The 26,424-nt window shown below is 35.6% G+C and overlaps 1 protein-coding gene and 1 pseudogene across 5 annotated transcripts in view; both read right to left on the bottom strand.

Moving 5' to 3' along the window:
- Positions 1-26,424, bottom strand: part of CNTLN (centlein) — a 286,705-nt gene that overhangs the window by 98,249 nt on the left and 162,032 nt on the right. For all 5 annotated transcript variants that reach the window (XR_015727497.1, XM_087869621.1, XM_045780217.2 and 2 more), the window contains one exon: positions 6,701-6,801. Coding sequence is in view for 4 of the 5 variants with exons in the window: in XM_087869621.1 (XP_087725747.1) it covers positions 6,701-6,801 (101 nt within the window). In the remaining variant the exon portion in view is untranslated. The remainder of the gene's footprint in view (positions 1-6,700; positions 6,802-26,424) is intronic.
- Positions 13,321-14,410, bottom strand: LOC123780992 (protein FAM217A pseudogene; annotated as a pseudogene).

The following is a 26,424-nucleotide window of genomic DNA, read 5'->3' on the forward strand; positions in this document are numbered from 1 at the left end:
CACTGCTTATTTATAATTGTTCACACTTATCCTTCCTTCTATGTTTTTCTTTTCTCTTAATTCTCTTAGATCATATGAACAAATTAAATTCTTCCACAACTTTTTCCCCTCCTGGTAGATTCTTTTAGCTATTTTCTCAAGTTATTTTAAAAAATCTATTATTATGAGGGGTTGCAGGATACGCCACCCGAAAATATGCCGCTTTGGTGTACTAATGATTTTGAGCAGTAGGTACCTGAAAAACAGCAAATGCTTTTGGTTTATACTTTGATATCACACTATGGTCAATTATTAGTCATTCTCTTCTACCGTCATGGGTGGAGTATAGATCCCCACTCCACTGATGTTGAGCTTGGCCATATGAGTTGCTTTGACCAAAGGAATGTGCCTATAGATAAGAATGTGCCTGTTATAAACCTAGAACTTGGGTATTTCTCCTCTTCCTGTGGAAATTTCCAGTATCTGCTTTGGAAAGAATATGTCCAGATAGTCACTGGCTCCTTCACCCTGGGCCTGAGATATTGAGCCCAATATTCTCCAGACAAACAACAGAACTGCAGCCTGAAGCACACTGGCTCCAGCTGAGCTGCAGAAACCATCAACAAAAAAATAACGTATATTATTGCAAGTCATTGAAATTTCATGGTTGTTTATACGGTAGCAAAAGCTGTCAGGTACAGAAGTTGATAACGAGAAGTGAATGCTGCTATGATAAAAACCTAAATTATGTGGCACTGATTTAACGACTGGGTGGTGGGTGCCAAAGAATGTTCCAGGAGCTGAGAAAATGGTGACCCATGTTATGTAGTGGCAAACACTTGGCAAACTGCCATCTGACAAACCATGGAAGACAAAAAGTGTAGCTCGTAAATTTGTAACAATGAGTGAGGAAGTTCCAGTGTAGAATGAATTGGTTGTTATGGCTCTATTTGACTAGGTTCTAGAGGAAAGAACTGAGCTCAGAAAGGAGCAGCCACAGGCATATAGAAGTACATGTGTTCCAGTACTTTCAGGGTTGGAAATGATAGTGTTTCTCACCATATCAAAGGAGCAACCACTGACACACTGGCAGGACAAGCCAAATCCAAGATATTCACATTAAGACATGGCCTCTGGGTGTGACTGTCATGCCTGTTTCTGATAATCTCTGAAAGTAATATGTGATACTTAGTAGATACTTGCAGCTGGAAAAAAGGACTTCTAGAAAATTTACGGGTGAGGGCCTAACAAGTCTGAAATACGCCCACAACCCTCCACAGAAACTCATACAAATAAGACATATGAATTGTTGCTAGCTGTATTTAATAAAATGACTTATTTTAGCCAAAGAATGTGGACAGAAGTTACAATGTGCCAGTTTTAAATCTAGGCTTTAGAGGCTCTGTTTATACTTGTCCCTTGGTAGCCAAGAAATAGACACGTGCAACAGAAGTAAACTCTACTTGCAGGCTGAGAAAAGAGCTGGACCAGATGACACACAGCAAGGAGAACTGCTTCAGCCAATCCACACACCCACATACAAAAAGAAAAAAAAAATGCTTGCTGTTGTTTGTAAATGAGTTTTCACATGTTTGTTTCATTCTTTTATTAACAAACAAGCCTTCATCTTTCAATGAAGAATACCATAAACTGTTTTTATGAACATACTCGTGAGTTTGTGGTAAAGATTGAGGATTCCTGCTCCAAACCTAATCCTATCATTGATTTTTCAGGCCTGATCATAGGTATTACATGCTTTATCTGGCATGCCCCGTAAGGGAAAGCTGCCCTCCCCAGCCAGACCTGGTACACGGCCAATGGACTGTGGTCCTGGAAGGGAGTTATAGTCAAGGGCTCAGGTTCCCCCTGGCCAACCACATTCTTATGCATATCTGTGTTCCTAGCTTGGGTGTCTCCACTAGGCTTCCATGTGAAACCTCCTGATTGGTGGCCTTCTTCAAGTGCCTTATTGGTGGCTCAGGTGGAGGTAAACTTAAAGACATTTTTCTTCCATCTGACTCAGGACACAGTACTTTTCCTCTCCCAGCCTTCCCCATCTTTCTCCCCCAAGACCCAGGTCATAACAATGCAGGAGACTTTAGCTCAGGGCTCCTTTGGCTGTAAGACGACATCTCTGTCTATGCTGATCCATGGGATCCTCAACTGGTGTGCCATTCCAGGCGGAAGACAGAACAGAGGGAGTTGTCACTTTCTCCACTTCAGCCTCTTGCTTATATAGTAAGTGATTACAGGCTTGACTGTTACTTTCATTTTGGCTTATTATCTTAAATCAGCTACATAGACACCTGGCAGCTCACCTCTCTCCAGCTCAGTTGAACTCCTAACAGAGATATAATGGGATTGTAGGAGACTCACTACACTATGAATTGCAATTTTCAGTAAAGAGGAATTTAGTATGGTAGGGGGTTAAGGTTCTCATGTGGGAAGTTAGAAGAGACAGAACTGATTTGAGAGGAAAGGTAATGAGTTTGTTCTAAGAACATGCATAACTTTGGAAATCATTGTAAAAATAGCCAGGGGAAAATAGGTGGCAAGAAATAAAAAAATACATCTGGTACATGGAAAAAAGCTACTATTCATATAGATTTAGGATTTTAATCCAGGGAAAACATGTTCAATGACAATAAAAGTAAGTACCAGGGCACCAAATTTACCTGTCCATGTGCAACAACTAAAACTAGAGAAAATAGATGAAAAAATGGTTGTCAGACGCTGGGCATAAGACGATGGAAGGTAGTCATCCCTGAGAGAGGGCAAACAAATGAAGTGAACTCAATCATTGCTCCCACGTACTGCATAGAGAGCTTCCAGGCCACAGCACAAAAATGAAGGACTTAATGGAGTCTGGTGATCTTCTTAAATTTCAGTGATAGACCCCAGAGTCCAGGGAGGCCAAGGAAGCTCAAGTTTGCAGGGTAAAGTACTAGAGAAACTTCTCAGAGACAGGGAGAGCTCTGACGATCTACAGAGGGTCCCCCCTCAAGTCTTCGGCTAAGTACTGATCAGCACACAAATGTATATAAACAACCCCAAAAAAGAACCACCTAAAAGGATTAGAGGAAATAATCTTCAAAATTCACATAGGCCCAAGAATAGTTCCTTTTCCCAATAGCAGAGAACAGGAAAAAGAAAAAAGACTTGTTATGTATCTTTGAAAAAAGATAAGAATGACAGGAGAATTATCATTGGAAGCATTTTAAGTCAGAGAGAGTGGAGCAATTTTTTTTAAGTATCAAAAGAAAAAAAAACTGCCAATACAGAATTCTATACTTGGTGAAAGTATCTTTCAAAAATGAAGACAAAATAAAGATTGCTTTTACAGGTATATAAAACCTGAAAGAATTCATCACCAGCAGATGTGTACTATATAACTATTAAAGGGAGTCCTTTAGGAAAATAGAAAAGGACATCAAATGTAAATCTGGATCTACAAGAAGGAATGAAGAGCAGCATAAATGATTCTTGGTAAAGATAAGAACCACTACGTTGGTTACATGCAAAGCCAAATATCATTTTAAATCCCTGGGATCACCCCTTCCCGAACAGGAAACACTCTCTTGTAGGTGGAGTGAAATGAACATTTAACAAAATACAGATTTAAAATCCAGTCTGGAAGAAAACACAATCAAAGAAAGAAAAGAACTTGCCATAAACCTGAATTTAAAAACATATGAGCTCAGAAAATCAATAATAAGATATACAAAGGAAAAAAGTGGGAATTTAAGAGTTGAAGCAATACATTAAGAACCAGAAAACATCACTGTAGATTTAATAATAATATTAGAAAGAACAAAGGAAAGAATATATATAGATAGCTCAAAATTGAATTATTGATGAAGGTAAAGTCTTTAGACAAACTGAATGCAGAAGAAAAAGACAAAGATTAAAGAATTAGAAGAAAACAGATATGAAACCCAGACAAAAAGTAACCAAACATAAAGAATTATCCTCGAATTAGAGTATAAAAAGATGGAATATGCAAAAATACATTTCCTTGTAATACAGGAAGATCTTAATTGACAAGTAATAAATCACATGGATAACCCAAAAATATGATTTAGAACAAAGTATATCAAGACAAATTCTTTGAAAATTTTGGAACATCAAGTTGAAGAAACTAAAAATTTACATAGCAAAAGCAAGTCACATCCAAAGAAAGGAGTGAGGTACAGGAGGGAAGGAAAACCAGACACCTCTCTATAATATATCTCGACAACAACCTTCCATTCTAAAAATGAGTAATATCTAGAAAGGTCTGAGGGGGAAAAAAGTGTGAAATGATAAAATTATACCTAGCCAATTTATTCATTGACTATAACGACTGTTGAAACATATTTTCAAACATCTAAGTTCTTACACGTATGGCTATTTTGATTCCTTCTTGAAAAAAAAAAGCAGTTTCAGTTCTATCTGGCTAATCAAAAAATAAATCAAAATAAGAACTCATGAATAGAAAGGCTGTGGCTTTAAAAACTGTGATGAGTACTGAGTCCATTGTATATAAAAATAAAACTTTAAAACTGAGGAAATCATTGTTGCAATATATTAAGTTACAGACTCTGATAAAATTAAAAGGTCATTTAATGAACAAGACTCAAGATGTGAGGGAAACAGGTGATGGGTAGTAAGGAGGGCACGTATTGCATGGTGCACTGGGTGTTATACACAACTAATGAATCATCGAGCCTTACATCGGAAACCGGGGATGTACTGTATGGTGACTAACATAATATAATAAAAAATCATTAAAAAAAAAAAAAAAAAAACATAAAAAAAAAAAAAAAAGATGTGAGGGAAACAAAATAAAATGTTTTTATAAAAACAACTGTTATTTTCATCTTACATGGCAAGGAATTAATTTTTAATATGCCCTGAATCTGAAATATATACTTTTAAAAATACAAAGTAATTCTGTCTTCAGTGTTTTTAGAACCTTTCTTTTTAACCTTCGAGGGAAGTTTTAGAAATTAATATTTATTGAAGTAATGAGACATTTACCTAAAGTTCAACAGTTCTTTCATGTTTACACCTGTTTCTTTTTATTTGATTGGTGCCAAACAAAATCATATGTAAATATCTTTTTTAAAAATAGCATACACTATGGTTTTCTTTTTCCACAATTTATCTAACTAGGCTTCTTTCTTTATAAGTATTGAGGTGTTTGATTTGATAATTATTTAAGATCGAAATTTTGATTTTTTTTTTTTTAAAGATTTTATTTTATTTATTTGACAGAGATAGAGACAGCCAGCGAGAGAGGGAACACAAGCAGGGGGAGTGGGAGAGGAAGAAGCAGGCTCACATCAGAGGAGCCTGATGTGGGGCTCGATCCCAGCACTCCGGGATCACGCCCTGAGCCGAAGGCAGACGCTTAACCGCTGTGCCACCCAGGCGCCCCCGAAATTTTGATTTTTAAGTGTGTGTGAATTAGGATGCTTTTCTTTTGTCTTTTTTTATTCTTTCTTATTTCTTGAATATATGTAAGTATGTGTAATTTTTCCAGGAACAATAAAGTTATTATTCTTGAAAAGTAAGCCAAGGATAAAATCTTAGAGAACCCCAATAGTTAAGTAATAAATGGAAGGAAGTTCCAGTGGAAGAAACAGAAGAGAGGCAAGCACAGTTAAAACAAAGGGAAATCAATGTTTCAGAAGCCAATGAAGGAGTAAGCTTGAAATATAGTATAAATCAGTGGTGTAGGGACGCCTGGGTGGTTCAGTCAGCTAAGCATCTGCTTTTGGCTCAGGTCATGATCCCGGGGTCCTAGGATCGAGTCCCGCATCGGGTTCCTTGCTCAGCGGGGAGCCTGCTTCTCCCTCTGCCCGCCACTCCCCCTGCATATGCTTGCATTCTCTCTCTCTCTGACAAATAAATAAATAAAATCTTTAAAAATAAATAAATTAATAAATCAGTGGTGTAAAATAGTTGATTTCAAACATTGGCTCTGACAAGTCACCAGTGACTTAACTAAGAGCGATTGGAACAACAGTAATTGGGACAATGGGCAGATGAGTGGTATACAAAAACTTATTAAGTATAAATTATTAAGTTATTTATTAATTATAAATTGTGAATACCTAAAAAGTACAGTGGTAACAATGAAGCTATCAAATTTATTTTTTTCTAATGAGGTATTTCAGTATGGACTGAAGTCTTATAGAAAATACAGTTATCTTGGTTTTAACAAAGGAATAACCCTTCAGTTGGAACTGATACATTCCTTTTACTAAACAGTTTTAGGCTAGTGATCAGGAAGGTGGTGGACTTGCAGATCTCCAGTTTCCTTCTAACTCTACGCTTTCGATTCCAGGACAATAGATGAGAACTAAATGAGTTCCAGAAAAATGTAATATCAAACAAAAATATAAATGAATTATTAATATCTAATACAATAACTCTATATAATTTATAGAACTCTGAACACACATAACTAGTAAAACCTTATTGATGAATCGAAAAACAAACATCTTTTTTCCTTATCAAATATCTCTTTAGAATTTTTAATGAATTATAAAGCTGACTTTCAGGCATCCTATTTGATTTCCTCGTGTAAGGTAAAAATGTTAATGACATATCAATAAGTAAAGCAGTAGACAGAAGGGGAACAAGGATAAGATTTGTACAAGGAATTGAAAATAAAACATCAAGAACTAGATTATTTTAAAATGCCTGCAATAAACAGTCTCACAAAAAAATGTACCTTCTCTTTTCTCTGCCATACACGTATTCAATTCTTGTATTGTTGCCTTATCAACAGATATACGTACTTTAAGTTTATCCAATTCTTCTTGAAGATTCATCCTATGAAAATTAACATAATAAATGATTATTTAAAACATGTAAGTTAAGGAATAATGTAGCAAACAGATGAAAGTATTAAAGATATTTAACAAAATATGAATTAGACAGTAGTAAAATAAAAGAAAAATATACCACTATTAACAAATCCTAACAATTAAAATTGAATTTTAATGAGAATCTGGGAAGTAAAATGTCTTAAGTGATTTTAAAATTTATCTAAGTGAATATGTTAAATACTTAAAACATAGATTATATGATAAAAAGAAATAATGTACTGAGTTACCCAACCACTTTTTTTTCTAAGATTTTATTTTTAAGTAATCTCTACATCCACCGTGGGGCTCGAACTTATAGCCCCAAGATCAAAGTCACATGCTATATTAACTGTCGGCCAGGCAGGCACCCCAACCCAACACTTCTTAACACACAGATATCCTATGGAAAAATCATGATAAAATGTTAATACATATACTGAAAGCCAAAAGAGTACATTCTAGATGCCAAGAAGAGACAGAGAACCCCTACTAGTAAAATGGAATTAAACTACCACGATGAGAGACTGGATCAAATACCACCTATGGAGACCTCAGACCTTCAGACCTGAATGGGGATGGAAGTTTAAGCCCAAGGCCCTCTATGGCTGAGAGACAAAATGGGGCTAACGGTAGCAAGATGGGAGACAAAAATTTGCTGAGTGTGACAAAAATATCACAGTTTATCTGGCTGGAGTTTCATTAAAAAGAGGCAAGCCTATATTAACTGGTTTCAAAAATCAAGCCATATACATTTGCAGAGATCTAAAGAATTGACAGTAATGTAAAAACTGGTTCATGGCCAGTGTCCATTGGAGAGTTCAGGCAGACACAATCATCCATTACAGACAGGCTTCCAGAACTGAGAGAATGGACTGGAGAAAGAGCACCACAGAAAATAAAACTCAAAAGAAGTTAAATTTGCAGATAAGAATAATTGTATGAATAAGTTCAAAGCCACTAATGACACTCTACATATCACCCCACCAAAATGAGAGAATGCACAGTAGGGAAATAAAAATAATAGAACAATTCAAAACGAGTTTTTATATAATTAGAGTTTTAAAAATGTTGAAAAAAAGGAAAAAAAGGGGCCAAAACATATATTTTTAAAAACATAATAATTGAAAGCTCAATGAATGTGTTAAATAGCACACAGACAAAGCTAATGAAAACTAGTAAAATTAGAGACAACATAAAGAAACAAAAGGAAGGAAAACAGTAACAATATATAAAGAATGTTTGAATGAGAAGCCCAAAAGGCATCTCAGAAATTATTCAAGGAGAGGGGTGCCTGGGTTGATTTCTGCTCAGGTCATGATCTCAGGGTCATGAGATTGAGCCCTGTGTAGGGGTCCGCACTGAGCGTGGAGCCTGCTTGGGATCCTCTCCCTGCCCCGCCTCTGCTCCTCCCTCCACTCATGTGCTCTCTCTATCGCAAATAAATTAAAAAAAAAAAAAGTTATATATATATATATATATATATATATATATATATAAAACTGAGAGCTGATGAAAAATGTGAATAGATTAATAGATTAAGAGAGTATCACAAACTGCAAACAGAATAAATAAAACTATATTCACAGTTAGAAACAGGGAAACTGCAGGACAGCACAGAAAAAGAGACAATCTTAAAATCAACCATATTGAGAAGAGATGTTACTTAACAACTAAAGAGCTTTGGAGAAATAGAAGACTTCTCATAGCAACAAGAAAAGTCAGAAGAAAAATAAGTAATATCTTCAACATTCAAAGACTTAGTATTCATAGATCTTAGGTGAAAGAACTATTAAAGAATATATTTTAGGTAAAAAAAAAAAACCCTCAAAATCAATATATGAAATAAAATAGGCAGTGATGAAGAAAGACATCTGTAAACATGTACATGGAAGTAAACCAACATTTATCGTGTAAAGTCAATAAAACAATATTCAAATGAAGGTAGAGACACAACACGGTAGAACTAAAATTCTGAACAATAAAGTAATATAAGATCAAGAACAGGATCAGAGTTACAGTATTTTAAGAACCCTGTATTGTTGGAGAATTGAAGGGGTTGATGAACCTTAGTTTGTCAAATAAATGATGCAGAATTTCAAGAAAAAGCATTTAAGGAATGGAAAACACATATAAAATTTACAAATCAGAAAAGGTTAAAAAAAGAAATGAACAAAATGTATGCAGTCTAAGGCAAGAGAAGGATTTTTTAAAGGAGCATAAAAAATAAAATATACACTAAGAAAAAATAATATTAAAGATGGCTATTACATAATGATCAAAGGAATGCATTACCAAGAAGATACAGCAACTCTAAACTGATATGTATTCAACAATATAAGAACTATATTCCTATTTTATTTTATAAAAAATTTATTCAATTATAACATTTATGTATTAAGAAATACATTTTTTATATTTATACTTTATATAAATATTAAAAAACAAGTAGTTTCTGCTTTTCCTCACTCATTTCTTGAAAAATTGATGTTTACAGTTTGATGTGTATACTTATATTTTTAATATAAACATAAACACACATACATAAGGATCTAAAATATTAGGATTCTATGACTATATCCACAGGTTCTCAGGTAGGTTCCACACTGATGGGAGGAGCACACACACACACACCCATGCACACAGCAACTAAGTTTGGATGAGGTTCCTGCCTAGTTTAGCTAAGGACATGGAACATTCTGAAGTAGGATGGCCCCAACAAAGAAAAAAACAGATGTAGCTCATCTCGACTTAGTTTTCCTCGGCTTTCAGATCACTAACATAGCAGAACACAGGGCTACAATTGTTGGAAATGTTATTTCTTGTTTATTTAGAGGTATTTTATACTTATAGCTTGTTTTTTGTTTTGTTTGTTTTGTTTTGTCTGGAAAGAGCTTACACAGTCCCTACGTTTAATAAGTATATATAAATATGAGGGACCAACGGTTCTTGAGTCAAACTAAGCACCAACAAACCCCATCATACTGGATGTTTGGCGGAAGGCTGTCGGAGTCAGCACCTCTGAGCAGGATGAACATTGGATATTTACTGACTCTGGTTTATGGCCCACCTGTTCTGATGTTCCTGACACTCTGAAGGACCACAATTCAAAATCTACTTCTGGGGCGCCTGGGTGGCACAGCGGTTAAGCGTCTGCCTTCGGCTCAGGGCGTGATCCCGGTGTTATGGGATCGAGCCCCACATCAGGCTCTTCTGCTATGAGCCTGCTTCTTCCTCTCCCACTCCCCCTGCTTGTGTTCCCTCTCTCGCTGGCTGTCTCTATCTCTGTCGAATAAATAAATAAAATCTTTAAAAAAAAAAAATCTACTTCTTACTGGACAAATTATATGAAATGACTATATTCAGATGCTGGACGACAGGCAGCAGAGAACTGTGATCCCTGAGAGAAAGCAAATTAACAAAGAGGGCCCTAATGATAGCCTAGATTTCTGCCAGGAGCCAGTCTCCATACTATGATGCAGGGAGACAGGTTCCAAAAAAAACATGATGGCCTTGCTGAAATGAAGAGAAAGACACTGGAGTTTGGGAAGGCTGAAATGACAGAATTTGTGACACACAGTTCCCAGAGGAGGGAGCTACAAAAAGAAATAGCTACAGAAATCTGCATAAGAATCCTTTTGAGGGGTGCCTGGGTAGTGCAGTCCTTAAGCGTCTGCCTTCGGCTCAGGGCGTGATCCCGGCGTTGTGGGATCAAGCCCCACATCAGGCTCCTCTGCTGGAAGCCTGCTTCTCCCTCTCCCACTCCCCCTGATTGTGTTCCTTCTCTCGCTGGCTGTCTCTCTCTTCAAATAAATAAGTAAAATCTTAAAAAAAAAAAAAAAAGAATCCTTTTGAGTCTATAGCTAAATACTTTGCTGCATACAAGTAGGATCAAATTCAACAAGGCAGGCAGAGAACCAATGGAGCTCTTAAAGGAACTATTCCCAGAGTTTACACAGGATTGGGAGACCTTTAATTCTGACCAGCTTGAGAGGAGAATCTCTGTTGATCACCGGGAACATTCAACAAAGAATCCAAAAGAGTCATCTAATGAATAGGGATAAACAAGTCTCTGGTAAAGGATACTTGAAACCTGTGCTAACAGTGTTTTTAAAAATCTGAAAATGTTTAAACAGATTTTAAACACACCTGTCTCAGCAATCAATACAGAAAGTGAATGGAAAACAGGACACAGAATATTTGAAAAGACTATGAAAAAACTTTTATAGACATTTATAAAACATTCCACCCAATAACAGTTTTCAAGTGTCATGGAGTTTTCACTAAGATAAAACCACATGCCGGACCATAAAGCAATTCTCAGCAAAATTAAAAAGATCTAAATCATGGAAAGTATCTTCAGTGGCTATGATATAATTAAATTAGAAATCAATACCAGAAAGATGTCTGAGAAATCCCTCAACTTAAAACTTCCAAACCTTTTCCTCCAGATAAAGATTTCAAGAGGAATTTAAAAAGTTTGAATTATAAAAAAATTAAAGTACCAAATTTCAAAATATGAGGAGCTAACAAACTGCTTACGTGGCTTTCTACCCCACTATATGCATATATTAGAAAGAAAAAAAAAAGATCTACAACGAAGCTCCCAATTACAAAAACTAGAAGAAGACGACAAATTGAGTGTAGAGCACTTTTCTCCTATGTGCATCGGCCATTTGGATGTGCTCTTTTATGATATATCTATTCAAGTGTTCTGCTCATTTTTTTATTGGGTTGACTGTCCTTTACTTAATCATTCATAGGAATTCTCCAGATATTCAGGCGGACATATATACTGCAAATATCTTTTTTCACTCTGAATGTTGCCTTTTAAGTCATTTAATGATATCTTTTGATAAACAGTGGCTCTTGGTTTTAACATAACATGGTTTATAAATTTTTAGTTTATATTTAATCTGTTTTAAGAAACCTTTGCCCACTACACAGACAAATAGATGTTTTCCTGTTTTCATCTAAAAGCTCTATGACTTAACATGGGGCTCCTGATGGCTCAGGCAGATAAGCATCCAACTCTCCATTTTGGCTCAGGTCATAATCTCAGGGTTGTGAATCATGCCCCACATCGGGTTCTGCAATGGGTGTGAAGCTTAAGATTCTCTCTCTCTCTCTCCCTCTGTTCCTTCCCCCTCCTCTCTCTTTCCCTCCCCCCACCAAAATAAAAAATAAGATAAATAAAAGCTCCATTACTTAACCCTTCACAATTAGACCTGCATTCATCTAGAATTGATTTCTGTGTATGGTTTGAGAATATGGTGTATTCCACTAATTAAAATAGTTTTCTTTTAAATTGAAGTTCTTGGAACTTTTAGTTATACAGTTGTATCATCTGCTATTTGGGTTGTTTCCATTTTTCATAATTATAGACAATGCTATAGTGAACATATGTGCCCATATGTAATATCTCTTTAGTGTTTTCAACTAGAAGTGGCTTTACTAGGTTTTTGAGTACATACTTCAAAAACAGAAAGAATATTTCAAATGTAACAAAAGTATGGAGAGTAATATAACCAACATTAATGTGCCAAACATTTGGGTTTAAAAACATTAATATTATGCCATACTTAATTCAAAGCTTTTATTTTTGTGAAAAAATAAAATATTCTGTAAATAATATTATCTCCTATAATAGTCCACCTTTCTTCCCTCCCCAGAAATAACCAGTTCCTTTAATTTGGTGTGTATATTTCTGTTTTGTGTTTTAATACTATATATGTATCTGTTTAGTTACAGATAACTATGATAACTATAGATAACTATAGATAACATATATATGGATACATATGTATGTATGTACACACACATATATCTACAAAAATATAGTACAATATATGGTTTAAAATTTTATATTTTAGAGAATATATACTCTGACATATATGATATACTATTATTCAATTTCCTTCTTTTAACTCAACTTTTGCTTTTGAGGCCCTTCCATTTTGATAAATATAGATCCAATTTATTCATGTTAAATGTAATACAGTATCACATTATATTAATATATTACAATGCACTTTTATCAGCTATTAATAGGCATTTAGACTACTTCTAATTCTTCACTATTACAAAAATACTGCAATACCTTATTCATGTATGCTAGTTCACTTTATTTAAAAAAGTCCCAAAAATCTATTTCAGAGTGAAATTTTTGTCTTAGGGTTCCCCCCCCCCAAATTGTAGCATTATTAATGATGGAATTGTACTGGGAAACAATCACAACAAAAGGATAATCTTTTGAACTGAATAGTTTACTAAGTGAAACATTCCTTTGAAACATAACATGGAAAAGATTGTCAAATATGTCAGTATGGAAGCCCTTGGATTTATATATAGACATCTCAGCAGTGATTTGTACCAGTTCCGGTCCATTTCACATGAAGTTATTAGTGTGTGTGTGTGTGTGTGTGTGTGTGTGTGTGTGTGTGTGTGTGTTTGTTTAGTACCTGCATCTTAGAACTAACGAGCCATATTTTAGCCAAGCATCTTGGAAATAGATTTGCTAACACTAAGATTATGAAGGAAAAGTTACGTTTGGTCAATGGGTGAACACTTACCCTTAGCTTTAAAGGAAGGTGATTAACACTTTAGCTTCTGAATACAGAAAGTCTATTCAAACTATGGTTTTTGGTAAAATTTCTTTTTGGTCCTTGGTGCCTTAATTTCTTCTCCCTGATTTTCAGGAAAAGACAGAGGTACAGGTATAACTGGTATTGAAGACCTTGATGGCAGACGTCTTGTTTAGACCATTTTAACCAGTGATTGAGTTGTTTGGGAAGTAGTAGGCTTGATTGAGAGTTCTTGGCATGGATTTAAAATGGAGATTTTGGGATTCCTAAAGTTATGTGAAGTTGCAATCAACTGTTTGGTGGTGAGTGAACTTTTTAGAAATGGTGGTCTAGAATTCCATCTATATTTATATGCTGGCATTGCTCTAATTCCATTTTGAAGCATTTTGTTCAAGCTTGCAAGATCCAGAATTGCTTTCTCTTTTTTCATGACTTCCATCTATACAAGCCGTCTTAAGACTCAAAGAGTCCAAAAGTTTTGGCTGTCTCACTTTGGTTAGTTTTGGAGGAAGAGGGTCGTTCAGTAGCTGCTGGGAGTACAGAAGGTAGTTTGTAGTCCAGGCCTCTCTTTTTGTACAGTCATATGTTGCAATCTTAACATTTCTAGTAAACGAGTTATCAAATGTTCAGTAGAGCTTTCTGGAGGTTCCACTGTTGCTTTCCAATTCTCAGATTTTGAGAGGGCCAATTTGTGCAAGTCCAGAGTATTGAAGGGTGAAGGGAAAAAATCAGGATATGGACAATTGGTTCCTCTGTGAAAGATTCCTCAACATTTTCTATTGTTTCTGGCTTTAACTATAGTCCATCCTTCTAAAATAGCTGAACAAACTATCATTTGCTTTTCCATTTTCTGATAAATCACTTTCATCTGTTAGGTTTTCTTCCACACAGCAGTTTATTTCAAATTCCAATTTGTAGCAGATCAAGTTTCACCACTATTATTTTTTTTACACTTGAACATAAATTCATATAAGGCTCATTTCTGTCTTTAAAAAAGTCTCTATTAGGGGCGCCTGGGTGGCTCAGTCGTTAAGCGACTGCCTTCGGCTCAGGGCGTGATCCCGGCGTTATGGGATCGAGCCCCACATCAGGCTCCTCTGCTGGGAGCCTGCTTCTTCCTCTCCCACTCCCCCTGCTTGTGTTCCCTCTCTCGCTGGCTGTCTCTATCTCTGTCGAATAAATAAATAAAATCTTTAAAAAAAAAAAAAAGTCTCTATTAGCACAGGGCCAGCAGACTTATTTCACCTAGCAGACTACTCTCTAGCTCCATTCACATCATTGCAAATGGCAAGATTTCATTCTTTTTTATGGCTGAAATATTCCAGTGTGTGTGTGTGTGTGTGTGTGTGTGTGTGTGTGTGTGTACCCCACCTTCTTTATCAATTCATCTATTGATGGACACCTGTGTTGCTTCCATATCTGGGCTATTTTAAATAATGCTGCAATAAACATAGGGGTGCATGTATCCCTTTGAATTAGTGTTCTGATATTTCTTGGAAAAGTACCCAGTAGTGGGATTAATGCATCACAAGGTAATTCTATTTTTAAATTTTGAGGAACCTCTATACCATTTCCACAGTAGCTGCACCAGTTTGGATTCCCACTAACAGTGCACGAGGGTTCCTTTTTCTCCACATTATTACCAAAACTTGTTGTTTCTCGTGTTTGGATTTTAGCCATTCTGACAGGTGTGAGGTGGTATCTCATTGTACTATTGATTTGCATTTCCCTGATGATGAGTGATGCTGAGCATCTTCTCACAGGTCTGTTACCCATCTGGATGTCTTCTTTGGAGAAATGTCTGTTCATATCCTCTGCTCAGTTTTTAAGTGGGTTGTATTTTGGGTATTCAATTTTATCAGTTCTTTATGTATTTCAGATACCATCAGATAGGTCATTTGCAAGTATCTTCTCCCATTCAGTAAGTTGCCTTTTAGTTGTGTTGATTGTTTCCTTTGCTGTGCAGAAGCTTTTTATGTTGATGTAGTCTCAGTAGTATTTTTGCTTTTGTTTCCTTTGCCTCAGGAGACATACCTAGAAAAATGTTGCTATGGCCTATGTCAGAGAAATTACTGCTTGTGCTCTTTTCTAGGATTTTTTTGGTTTCAGGTCTCACATTTAGGTCCTTAATCCATTTTGAGTTTATTTTTGTGTATGGTGTGAGAAATTGGTCCAGTTTCATTCTTTTGCATGTAGCTCTCCAGTTTTCCCAACACAATTTATTGAAGAGATGGTCATTTTCCCATTGAATATTCATTCCAGCTTTGTTGAAGATTAACTGACCATATAACTATGGTTTATTTCTGGGTTTTTCTATTCTGTTCCATTGATCTATGTGTCTATTCTTTTTTTTTTTTTTTTTAAGTAATCTCTATGCCCAACACAAGGGTCAAACTTAAGACCCCAAGATCAAAAGTCACATGATCTACTGACTGAGCCAGCCAGCAGGTACCCCAATCTATGTGCCTATTTTTGTGCCAGTACCATACTGTTTTGATTACTCCAGCTTTGTAATAACTTCAAGTCTGGGATTGTGATACTTCCAGTTTTGTTTTTTAAAGAAAAGATGTTTTAAAATAGACTTTAGTATAAATATACTTACATAAAGTAATTTTTCTATCTTTCTTCAGAAAAAAATCAAATGATCATTCAGTAAACACTTAAGATATACTAGGTAATTCTTTAAGTAAACACTATGTAATTCTTTAAGTAATTTAAAAAATTTTATATATATTGAACCTAAAATGTATGAAAACACATTAAGGCAGCAATTAAATTAAAAATACTATATCGGGGCGCCTGGGTGGCACAGCGGTTAAGCGTCTGCCTTCGGCTCAGGGCGTGATCCCGGCGTTATGGGATTGAGCCCCACATCAGGCTCCTCCTCTATGAGCCTGCTTCTTCCTCTCCCACTCCCCCTGCTTGTGTTCCCTCTCTCGCTGGCTGTCTCTATCTCTGTCGAATAAATAAATAAAATCTTTAATAAAAAAAAATAAAAATACTATATGAATGATGCTATGACCTGAGTGTTTGTGTTCCCCTAAAATTCATGTTGAAATCCTAACCTCCAAAGACGGTGACAGTAGGAGGTTGGACCTATGGGATGTTCTTAGGTCATGTGGATGAAATCCTCATGAATGGGATCAGTGCCCTTAAAAAAGAGACCCCATAGAGCTCTGTGGCCCCTTCTGTCATATGAGGACAAGACAAGACATCTGCAACACAAAAGAAGGCCCTCACCAGACCATGCTGGCACCCTGATCTCAGATGTTCAGCCTCCAGCACTGTGAGAATAAATTTCTGTTGCTTATAGGCTACCCTGTCTGTGGTATTTTGTTACAGGAGCCTGAACAGACTAAGACAGATGACCTCAAAAAACAAATACCATATGTATATGGTCTCAAGTATATGAAAACAATTTATTGACATCGAAAGTTAATCTCAAGAGTTAGAAAATAAAACTCCAAAATATACTTGCCATTTACTTCAGTGAATTATCTCCCGATAGTTACAAAATATTTTTTCTTAACTAATAGTCTTGTTAACTGTACAGTAAAATAAAATGAAAATACAAGAAAAATATAATCACTGAAAGGTGATTATAACTATCAGTGGATGAGTGGGTGAACAAAATGTGGTATATACATACAACAGAGTATTATTCAGCCTTAAAAGGAAAGAAATTGTGACACATGCTACAACATGCAAAAACTTGGAAGACATGACAAATGCAATAAACCCCAGACACAAAAGGAAAAATACTGTATGATTCCATTTATACAGGATGCCAAGAATCGGCAAATTCACAGGGCAAAAGGATAAAAAGACAAGAGCTGAGAGAAGGGGGAATGGGGAGCTATTATTTAATGGGGACACAGTTTCATCTTGAGAATAGAAAAAGTTCTAAATACGGATGGTAGTGATGGTAGGACAACAATGTGAGCATATTTAATGGTACTAAACTCTATGACTAAAAATGGTTACAAAGGTAAATTTCATGTTATGTAAATTTTACCACAATAAAAAGTATATCTCCCCCAAAAAGGTTGATAACACCACAAACAAAAGTATAAACTATTTCTATATTTTAGCCAGATGGGAGGGAAGGAAAGACAAAGAAGAAAAATGGAAAGAATCAGGGAAAATGGAAACATGGGAAAGCATAGCAGAGCTTTATCTTCAATCAAAGACTGTAATTATATATTTGTGTGTTTATTGATTATTATTTGTGTTCTCCAATAAGCTGAAGGCCTCTGAGGCTGGAGCATGTGTGTTCTGCTCAATATTTTACTTTCAGTGTCCAGTATATTTACTGAAATCACGAGTGAAAGCACAATACAAAGGGTCACACAGATTCAGTGCTATGTAACTAATATTATAAAACCCTATAGTTTAAAAGCCTCTTTTCCCCACATATTATTTACTAGCTATAATAGTTTACTTGCTTCCAGGTCCTGGTATTTTAACAGAATCATGAGTGCATTCTAAAAGCCTATCTAGAGGCCTCAGGTTCCATCACACCTGAAACATTCTTGAGATAGAAAAGAAGAGGATGAGGGACCCTAGGCTATGGGGCTCTAATTCAGCAATGAATTAGGTTTCATGCTGATCTTGTTCTGAAACTTCTCACTCTTACTTATGAAGACTTAATAGGTAGATGAGTTTATTTCTTATGTCTCCAATATCAGTGGCTGAATTTCTTGTCTCTGATTTTCAGTTTTAAAGTACGTGAGATTCAAAACCCATTACCATATAGCCTTGAAATCCATTGCCTTTCAACAGACACTGATAACATGTACAACCTTTGATTATGCTAATATCCCAGAACTCATATTCTCATTTGCACTTGGCTTATGATAGCCTGTAGTGTTTCATGTTGGATTGGTTTCTCAAGGACTGATACATTTAAATTCTTATCTTATTAATTCATCACATTATAACTCTTCCACATGATCATATAGCCTCTTCTTCAGAGCTATAAAAAAAAGTATGTGGGACAACTGGATATTCACATGTAAAAGAGGTAGGCTTTACCCCTACTTCACAACAAATTTTAAAAAATTAACTAAAAATGGACCAAAGATCTAAATAGGAGTTAAAACTACAAAACAGTTAGAAGAAAACATGGGGGTAAATCTTTATGACCTTGGATTTGGTGATGGCTATAAGGGCATAACACCAAAAGCATAAGGAAAAAAGAAAAATGAAAAAAATAGATAAATTGAACTTCATAAAATTAAAAACTTTTGTTCATCAAAGGGAACCATTAAGAAATAAAAAGATCACCTACAGAATGGGAAAAAATATTTGCAAATGTCTAGTAACCACAATATGCAAAGAACTCATAACTCAAAATCAAAAAGAGAACCCAATTTTTTAAAACAGCAAAGACTTGAATATTTATCCAAAGAAACACAAATGGCAAATAAACATATGCAAAGATGCTCATTAGTCATTGAGAAAATACAAATCAATACCACAATGAAATACCACTTCATATATTTAATAATTTAAAAATATTTTTTAAAAGTAATAATTTTTTTTAAAAGAAAAAAAATACTGAGTGTTAATAAGGATGTGGGGCAAGTGGAATCTTTGTAGATTGCCGGTGAGAATATAGAATGATGTAGCCACTATAAACACAGTTTGGCAGTTCCTCACAAAGTTAAACATAGGCTTACCATATGACCCAGCAATTTTGCTCACAGGTATATATCCCAAAGAATTGAAAACAAGTATTCAAATAAATACTTGTACATAAATGTTCATAGTGGCACTATTCACAATAGCCTAAAAGTAGAAGCAACCCAAACGGCCGTCAATAAATGAACGAATAAATTGTATATACATACAGTGGGCTATTATTCAGCTGTAAAAAGGAATGACATATTGATACATACTACAATGTGAATGACTCTCGAAAACCTTATGCTAAGTTAAAGAAGCCAAATGCAAAAGGTCACATATTGTATGATTCTATTTATATAAAATATTCAGACTTGGTAAATTCATATGGATAGAAAGCAGATTAGTGATTGTGAGGAGCTAGAGGAAGGAGGAAATGGGGAGATTGGAAGTGACTGCTTACTGGGTATGGGGTCTCTTTTGGGGGTAATGAAAATGCTCTGGATTAGATAAAGGTCATGGCTACACAACATTGTAAATACACTAAATGTCACTAAATTGTATGCTTTAAAATAAAATAATGTGGATCACCTAGGTGGTTCAGTCGGTTAAGCTTCTGACCTTTGGTTTTGGCTCCGGTCCTGATCTCAGGGTTGTGAGACTGAGTCCTGTGTTGGGCTCCACACTGGTCCCTCTCACTCCCTCTCTGTCCTCCTCCCAACTCACACATGCACTCTCTCTCAAATGAAAAAATAAAATCTTTAAAAAAATAATAATAATAATAAAATATTCTCTCCTTCCTCTGCCCCTCCCCACTCACTCTCTCTTCCTGTCTCTCTTTAAAAAAAATAAAATAAAACTTATGTGTAATTCATACAATGCTGATGGTTATCCAAAAATACATTTGTTTGCAAAATATGTCTTGATTTAGCAGACATTTTCTAGAGAATTTTATTTCCAACTCATGTTAGAGAAATTCAGTTACTAAAATCCTCATTTCTACATATGGCAAAATAATATTTGTGCTCAGGAAAACAGGGAGCCTTGATTTGCCATACAAAAAACCCCTGAACTTCCTACCATAGTATTTTGATTTTAGCTCCTTAAAAATTATTATTTGAATTTTATAAAATATTCTTTGAAATCATAGCCTGCATATATTTAACGTTTAACCCAAGAAAGAAGAAGGTATTCCTTCTTGGGCAATGCTACTGACCTATAGCTTGTCTACTTTTTATCATTAAAGAAAAATGATCAAAAGATCATTGAATCAAAGAAGACTTTAGTTATGATATACTGCATTAAAATTCCCTGCTTCTATAAAATAAAACTGAATTTTTAAATTATGAATTCTAAACCCCTATATTATTGACCCCAACTCTACCTTCACTGACAAATTCACCAACGAGGATTCTCAGCATGAAGTAGGAAAAGCATCAGTAATTCTTTGCAAATATTTTGTATTCTCATACTGATTTTCAGGTAAGGAACAAAAGTGAAACAGAAATGATAAGAAGGGGGCTAAGATGTTCAATTGTGCTATATAAATAATTTAGTTTTTATTTTGAGAGCAATGGAAAGTTGTTAAAGGTTTTTAAACAGGGGAGAGGTATGTTCATTTATGTATTTTTAAAAAAATCACTCTGTAGCAGAAGGGGGAAAATGGATTTGAGGGGATAAGAATGGATGTAGGGAGATTTTATGAGTTTATTCTACTTGAGCAAGAAAGATATGATGGTAGTTTGGACAAGGACATTGATAGTAAGAATGGAAAGAAATAGATATATTTTAGAGATATTTGTGATATGGAATCATTAAGACTATTGTAAGGAGGTAAGGCAGAGGGATGAATCAGTTATAACCCTCTAGGTTTCTCGTTTGGGCAAATGGACAAATCATAATGCCATTTTCCCTGCATTATGCCACTACTATTCCCTTATTTCTGCTCTTATCACACTGCTGCTCTTTTCCCTGCTAAGCTACATGAAGTCCTGATTAAAAAAAAAAAAAGGGGTAGCATATTATTTCTCTGTGCTTACCTGTACCTAGCAGAGTGCTCAGACGCAGTATTTTTTATAGGCTATGCATTAGTATAAAAAGACCAAAAGTACCACCCACTGTAAGTTCCTGATTTATTTAGCCAGAGATACAGATAAACATGCAATGAATGTCAGCACACCTTCCCTTGACTTCATGGGTTTCTAACAAGGACACGCTGGATTTGTAATATAAGAAAAGCTTAATATGCTGTGGCACCGGAGTCTCTTTTTATAGTTTTATATCACTGTTGAGAAATAATGTACACAAATATTTTTATACCTGTGTTTTTATTCAGGAAAATGTTAATTTATTCACTTAGGAGAATGTTAACCTGACTTTGTTGGTTTATATATCTAACTTAGTGATGGTAAGGCAACATCCTCAACTAAGTGGAAAAGCTGAGTGAGCCTGGCCTTTCTGAAAGCTTTCCTTGACTCTTACCATCTAGCAGCCCAAAGAATGGTTTTACCTCACCGGCACATGGCAGATGGCCCTAAAATAAATCTCATTAGAGTCTGAAATCGTTCTTCTTCAATACAACACTGTATATTCAGTCCCTAGCTTAATGCCTGGCTCTGAACTATATTGTTTAAATGGTGAATGAATGAAAAAATCTATGAATATTTATTAGATAAATACTAAGTTGAACAAGCCAATTCATCAGTTCATAGATTGTGAAGTTCTTGGTCTTTTGTTAAAACATCACTGATAAAATAAGCAGATATGTAAGTATATCTGAATTACTATAGGAACTATATTCCATACAAATTTCTCAAGTCCTCACATTCTCACATCCTAAAGCAGCAACATAATCCTGAGCATACTCGATGGTAGAAACACCACAGTATAGGTTGGTGGCAGCATCATTTCCTTTAACATATTTTGTAACACAAATTTTTTGTATCATGTTCAGGGTTTTATATTTAATTAATGGGATGAATAGGTGGAAACATGGAACTAGAAGTTCTAACTTCTAGTTATTATTTAACACAATTTTTTAGTAGGATCTTAAAAAGTTAACTCAACATTAATGACTGGATTTGGAAGAACTACTTTAAAGTAGTTTAGTAGGATCTTGAAAAGTTAACTCAACGTTAATGACTGGATTTGGAAGAACTACTTTAAAGTAGTTTAGAAGTACATCTTCTTTTATATATATCTTTTATATAGTCTAGCCTTTTTTAAAAATTTAAATTCAGTTAGCTAACATCATTAGTTTCCGATGTAGTGTTCAGTGATTCATCAGTTGCACATAACACCCAGTGCTCATCAGATCACGTGTCCTCCTTAATGCCCATCACCCAATTACCCATCCCTCCACCCACCTCCCCTTCAGCAGCCCTCAGTTTGTTTCCCAGAATCAAGAGTCTCTCATACTTTGTTTCCCTCTCTGATTTCTTCCCATTCAGTTTTCCCTCCTTTCCCCTATGATCCTCTTTGCACTGTTTATATTCCATATATGAGTGAAACCATATGATAACTGTCTTTCCCTGATTGACTTATTTTACTTATCATAATTCCCTCCAGTTCCATCCACGTCGATGTAAATGGTGGGTATTCATCCGATCTGATGGCTGAGTAATACTCCATTGTATATATGAACCATATCTTTATCCATTCATTTGTTGATGGACATCGGAGCTCTGTCCATAGTTTGGCTATTGTGAACACTGCTGCTATGAACATTGGGGTGCAGGTGCCCCTTCTTTCACTACATCTGTATCTTTGAGGTAAATACCTAGTAGTGCAATTGCTAGGTCATACGATAGCTCTATTTTTAACTTCTTGAGGAACCTCCACACTGTTTTCCAGAGTGGCTGTACCAGCTTTTATATATTCTAGCCTTAAATAGTCAGGATTAAGTATTAAACAAGATGCCAGGGATGCCTGGGTGGTTCAGCCAGTTAAATGGTCAACTTGTGATTTCAGCTCAGGTCATGATCTCAGCGTCCTGGGTTCAAGCCCTGCATCGGGCTCCATGCTCATCATGGAGTCTGCTTGTCCCTTTCCCTTTGCTCCTCCTCCTCTCTCTCAAATAAATAAATAAAACCTTTTTAAAACAATAAAAAAATAAAGCAGATGCCAATGTATGACACAAAAATAAGACCAGCTGGTCCATAGAAAAACAAGTTAGAACTTCTAGTTCCATGTTTCCACCTATTCATCCCATTATTTAAATACAAAACCCTGAACATGATACATAAAACAAGTGTAAGAAGACTCTGAAAGGCAGGGAGAAGAAGAAGGATACAAAAGGGACCATAGGAATAGAAGAACAACCCACAGTGATAAATTCCCTGGCTTTCTTCTTTCCTCTTAAATATCTCAAAGTAGGTACTGGAGAAATCCACAACCCAGAAATGCCAATGGCCACAAATAAACAAAAAAATCTCAAGGAAATTCTGCTCTCCCTAGCCAAAGAACTGAGAAATGGGCAAACTGGCAGGACAGAAATCTTAATTGACAATACCCACTCTACTCCAGCCATATACCACTGGGTAAAAGGAAAGAAAAAAAAAAAAAAGAAGCTGCCGCCTTGCTATCTCTGTCAATAAAGGTCAAATGTGAAGCCTGGTCTTCCACCCTCATCAAGTAGTAGTGAGGCACCCCTTCACACACCCTTTAATGCAGAGTCAGTGAGGGTCAAGTTAGGAGCTAAGACTTCTATCCCTTCATGGCACTAATGACCTGACCTTCTCCCTCACGCATGACGCCATCAGAGATCTGTTAAGATAAAAGATTTAAATAAGATCCAATGTCTTAAAACACAATACCCCCAATGTCCAAGAGACAACTGAAAATCAATTCTCATACCAAAAACAAAGAAAATCTCAACTTAAAGGAGAAATTGTAATTAAAAAATGCCACCACCCAGATAATAATGCACATGTCAGAATTACTTGAGAAGGATTTTATCTTACTTTTTTTTTTTTAAGTAATCTGCCCAATGTGAAGCTCAAAATCATAACCCTGAGATCAAGAGTTGCATTTTATACCAACTGAGCCAGCCAGACGCCCCTTAACAAAGATTTTATTTTATTTTTTAAAGATTTTATTTATTTATTTGACAGAGATAGAGACAGCCAGCAAGAGAGGGAACACAAGCAGGGGGAGTGGGAGAGGAAGAAGCAGGCTCATAGCGGAGGAGCCTGATGTGGGACTCAATCCCACAACGCCGGGGTCACGCCCTGAGCCGAAGGCAGACGCTTAACCGCTGTGCCACCCAGGCGCCCCTAACAAAGATTTAAAAGTAGCCATGATTAAAATGTTTCAATGAACAATTATGAATGATCTTAAAGCAAATAAAACAGGAAGTCTCAGCAAATAAATAAGTGTTATAAAGAAAAATCAAATGGAAATTTCAGAACTGAAAATTATAAAAACCAAAATAAAAAACTCAATGTATGGCTTCAATAGCAAGGATGACAGATGAAAGAGGAAAGAATCAGTGAACCTGAAGACAGAACAATAGAAATTACCCAGTTTTAACAACAGAGATAAAACAAGCTAAAAAAATAAAACAGAGCCTCAGGGACCTGTAGGACAATACTAAAAAAATCTAACAGTCATGAAAACAGAGTTCCAGAATGAGAGGAACAAGGAATGTGGGGCTGAAAAAAGTATTTAAAAAAATAATGACAAAAATTTCCTCAATTTGAAAAAAGAGCATAAACCGAGAGTTTCAAGAAGCTTAGAGCATCTCAAACAGCATAAACCAAAAGAAATCCATGCCAAGACATATCAAAATTAAACTTCTGAAAAGTAGAGACAAATGAAAATGATGGAATGCTAAAGAGAAGGATGTGTTCCCTTTATGGGAACAACAATTCAAATAACAATGTATTTTTCATCAGAAACCACAGAAATGGAATCTTTTTCAAGTTCTAAAGAAAAAAGCTGCTAACCTAGAATTCTCTAATCAGTGAAAACACCCTTCTGGAATGAAGCTGAAACGAAGACATTTTAAATAAAGGAAATTTAGAGGATTTGTTCCTAACCAACTTACCCTAAACAAAAGTCTAAAGAAAAGCTCTTCAAACAGAAAGAAAATGACTTAAAAAAAAAAAAAAAAGAGTGAGGGAGAACTTCAAAGGTCAGAAGTGAAGAAATAACAGTGGAAAGATTAAAAATATCCTTCTTTGGAGTTTTAAAATTATGTTTGACAGCTGAAGCAAAAATTATAACATCATCTAATGAATTTCTCAGTGTTCAAACCAGTAAATCTATAGACACAGAAAGTAGCTTACTGGTCATCTAAGGAAGGGAGGGTGGTAGGGGTGGTGGCAGAATTGGGTTAAGTGGTGTGGGGCTTGGGCAAGGGGATAAATGAAAATGTTCTAAAATTTAATGTGATGATGGACATATAGCTCTTTGAATATATTAAAATCCAATGAATTATTCACTTTATATGATGAATTATATTTCAATACAGCTATTAAAAATTGTCAGAGACAATTTCTGGACAAATCTATAAATAATTTTTAAGATAAGAGACTATTAGCAGCATCAGATTTTAGCACTAATATAGTGTACTTTAAGAGGTAACTGCAAGTACACATATAATCTGATATATCATTTTTATCATTACATGGAAAAGGTGTAATCTAAAGTTACATGTGTTATCATGTAATATATAAAGTAAGATTCAGATTTATAGCTAAAAAAACTCAACGGTATTTGATTACATTATGCCACATGACGCTCGTCATCTCAAAGACAACAGGCTTTCAAAAAGAATTGCATGGTGTGGATGTCGAAAATTAGCTCTAAATGAAGAAATAGTTAAGTAGCAAAAGAGCTAATTATGTTGGTCTAACTCCTTTATATTCCCAAAAAAAAAAAAAAAAAAAAGAAATGCGTTCTTTCTTTGCCAAGCTGAATATAATAGCCTGTGAATTATAAGATCAAGGAAGAAAACTGTATGTTTTCTAAAATATGAGTATCCTTCATCAAGTTTTATACTTAGGGCAGCTAAAAGACCTATGTGGAGGGATCAGCATTAAGCCCAAAGGACAGGCAGTGCACAGCAAGAAAGAAAGCAATTCCCTCGTGTCTTTTGCAGGTCACTACCAAGGACCATGTTAGCAGATCCATACCAGACCCTTAACAGGCAGTTCTGCTGCTACCAGTAATTAGCTTGGACAGCTCTGGCTCCAAGAGTAGCAGCAAGGCTACACCATAATGAGCTCAGCTGGGATTAGCAGGACAGGGCAGGGAACCAAGAGAGCTCAGGCATTCTGCATTGCGTATGTATCTAGGAGATCAAACAAGGATGGCTGGCTAGGTTATCCCCTCTCCACCTCATTCCAAAAATGAAGCACGGCAGTGTCTAAAATACAGGC

This window comes from Ursus americanus, chromosome 18 (assembly GCF_024610735.1).
Source record: "Ursus americanus isolate L20-20 chromosome 18, mUrsAme1.1.p, whole genome shotgun sequence".
Classification (NCBI taxonomy): Eukaryota; Metazoa; Chordata; class Mammalia; order Carnivora; family Ursidae; genus Ursus; species Ursus americanus.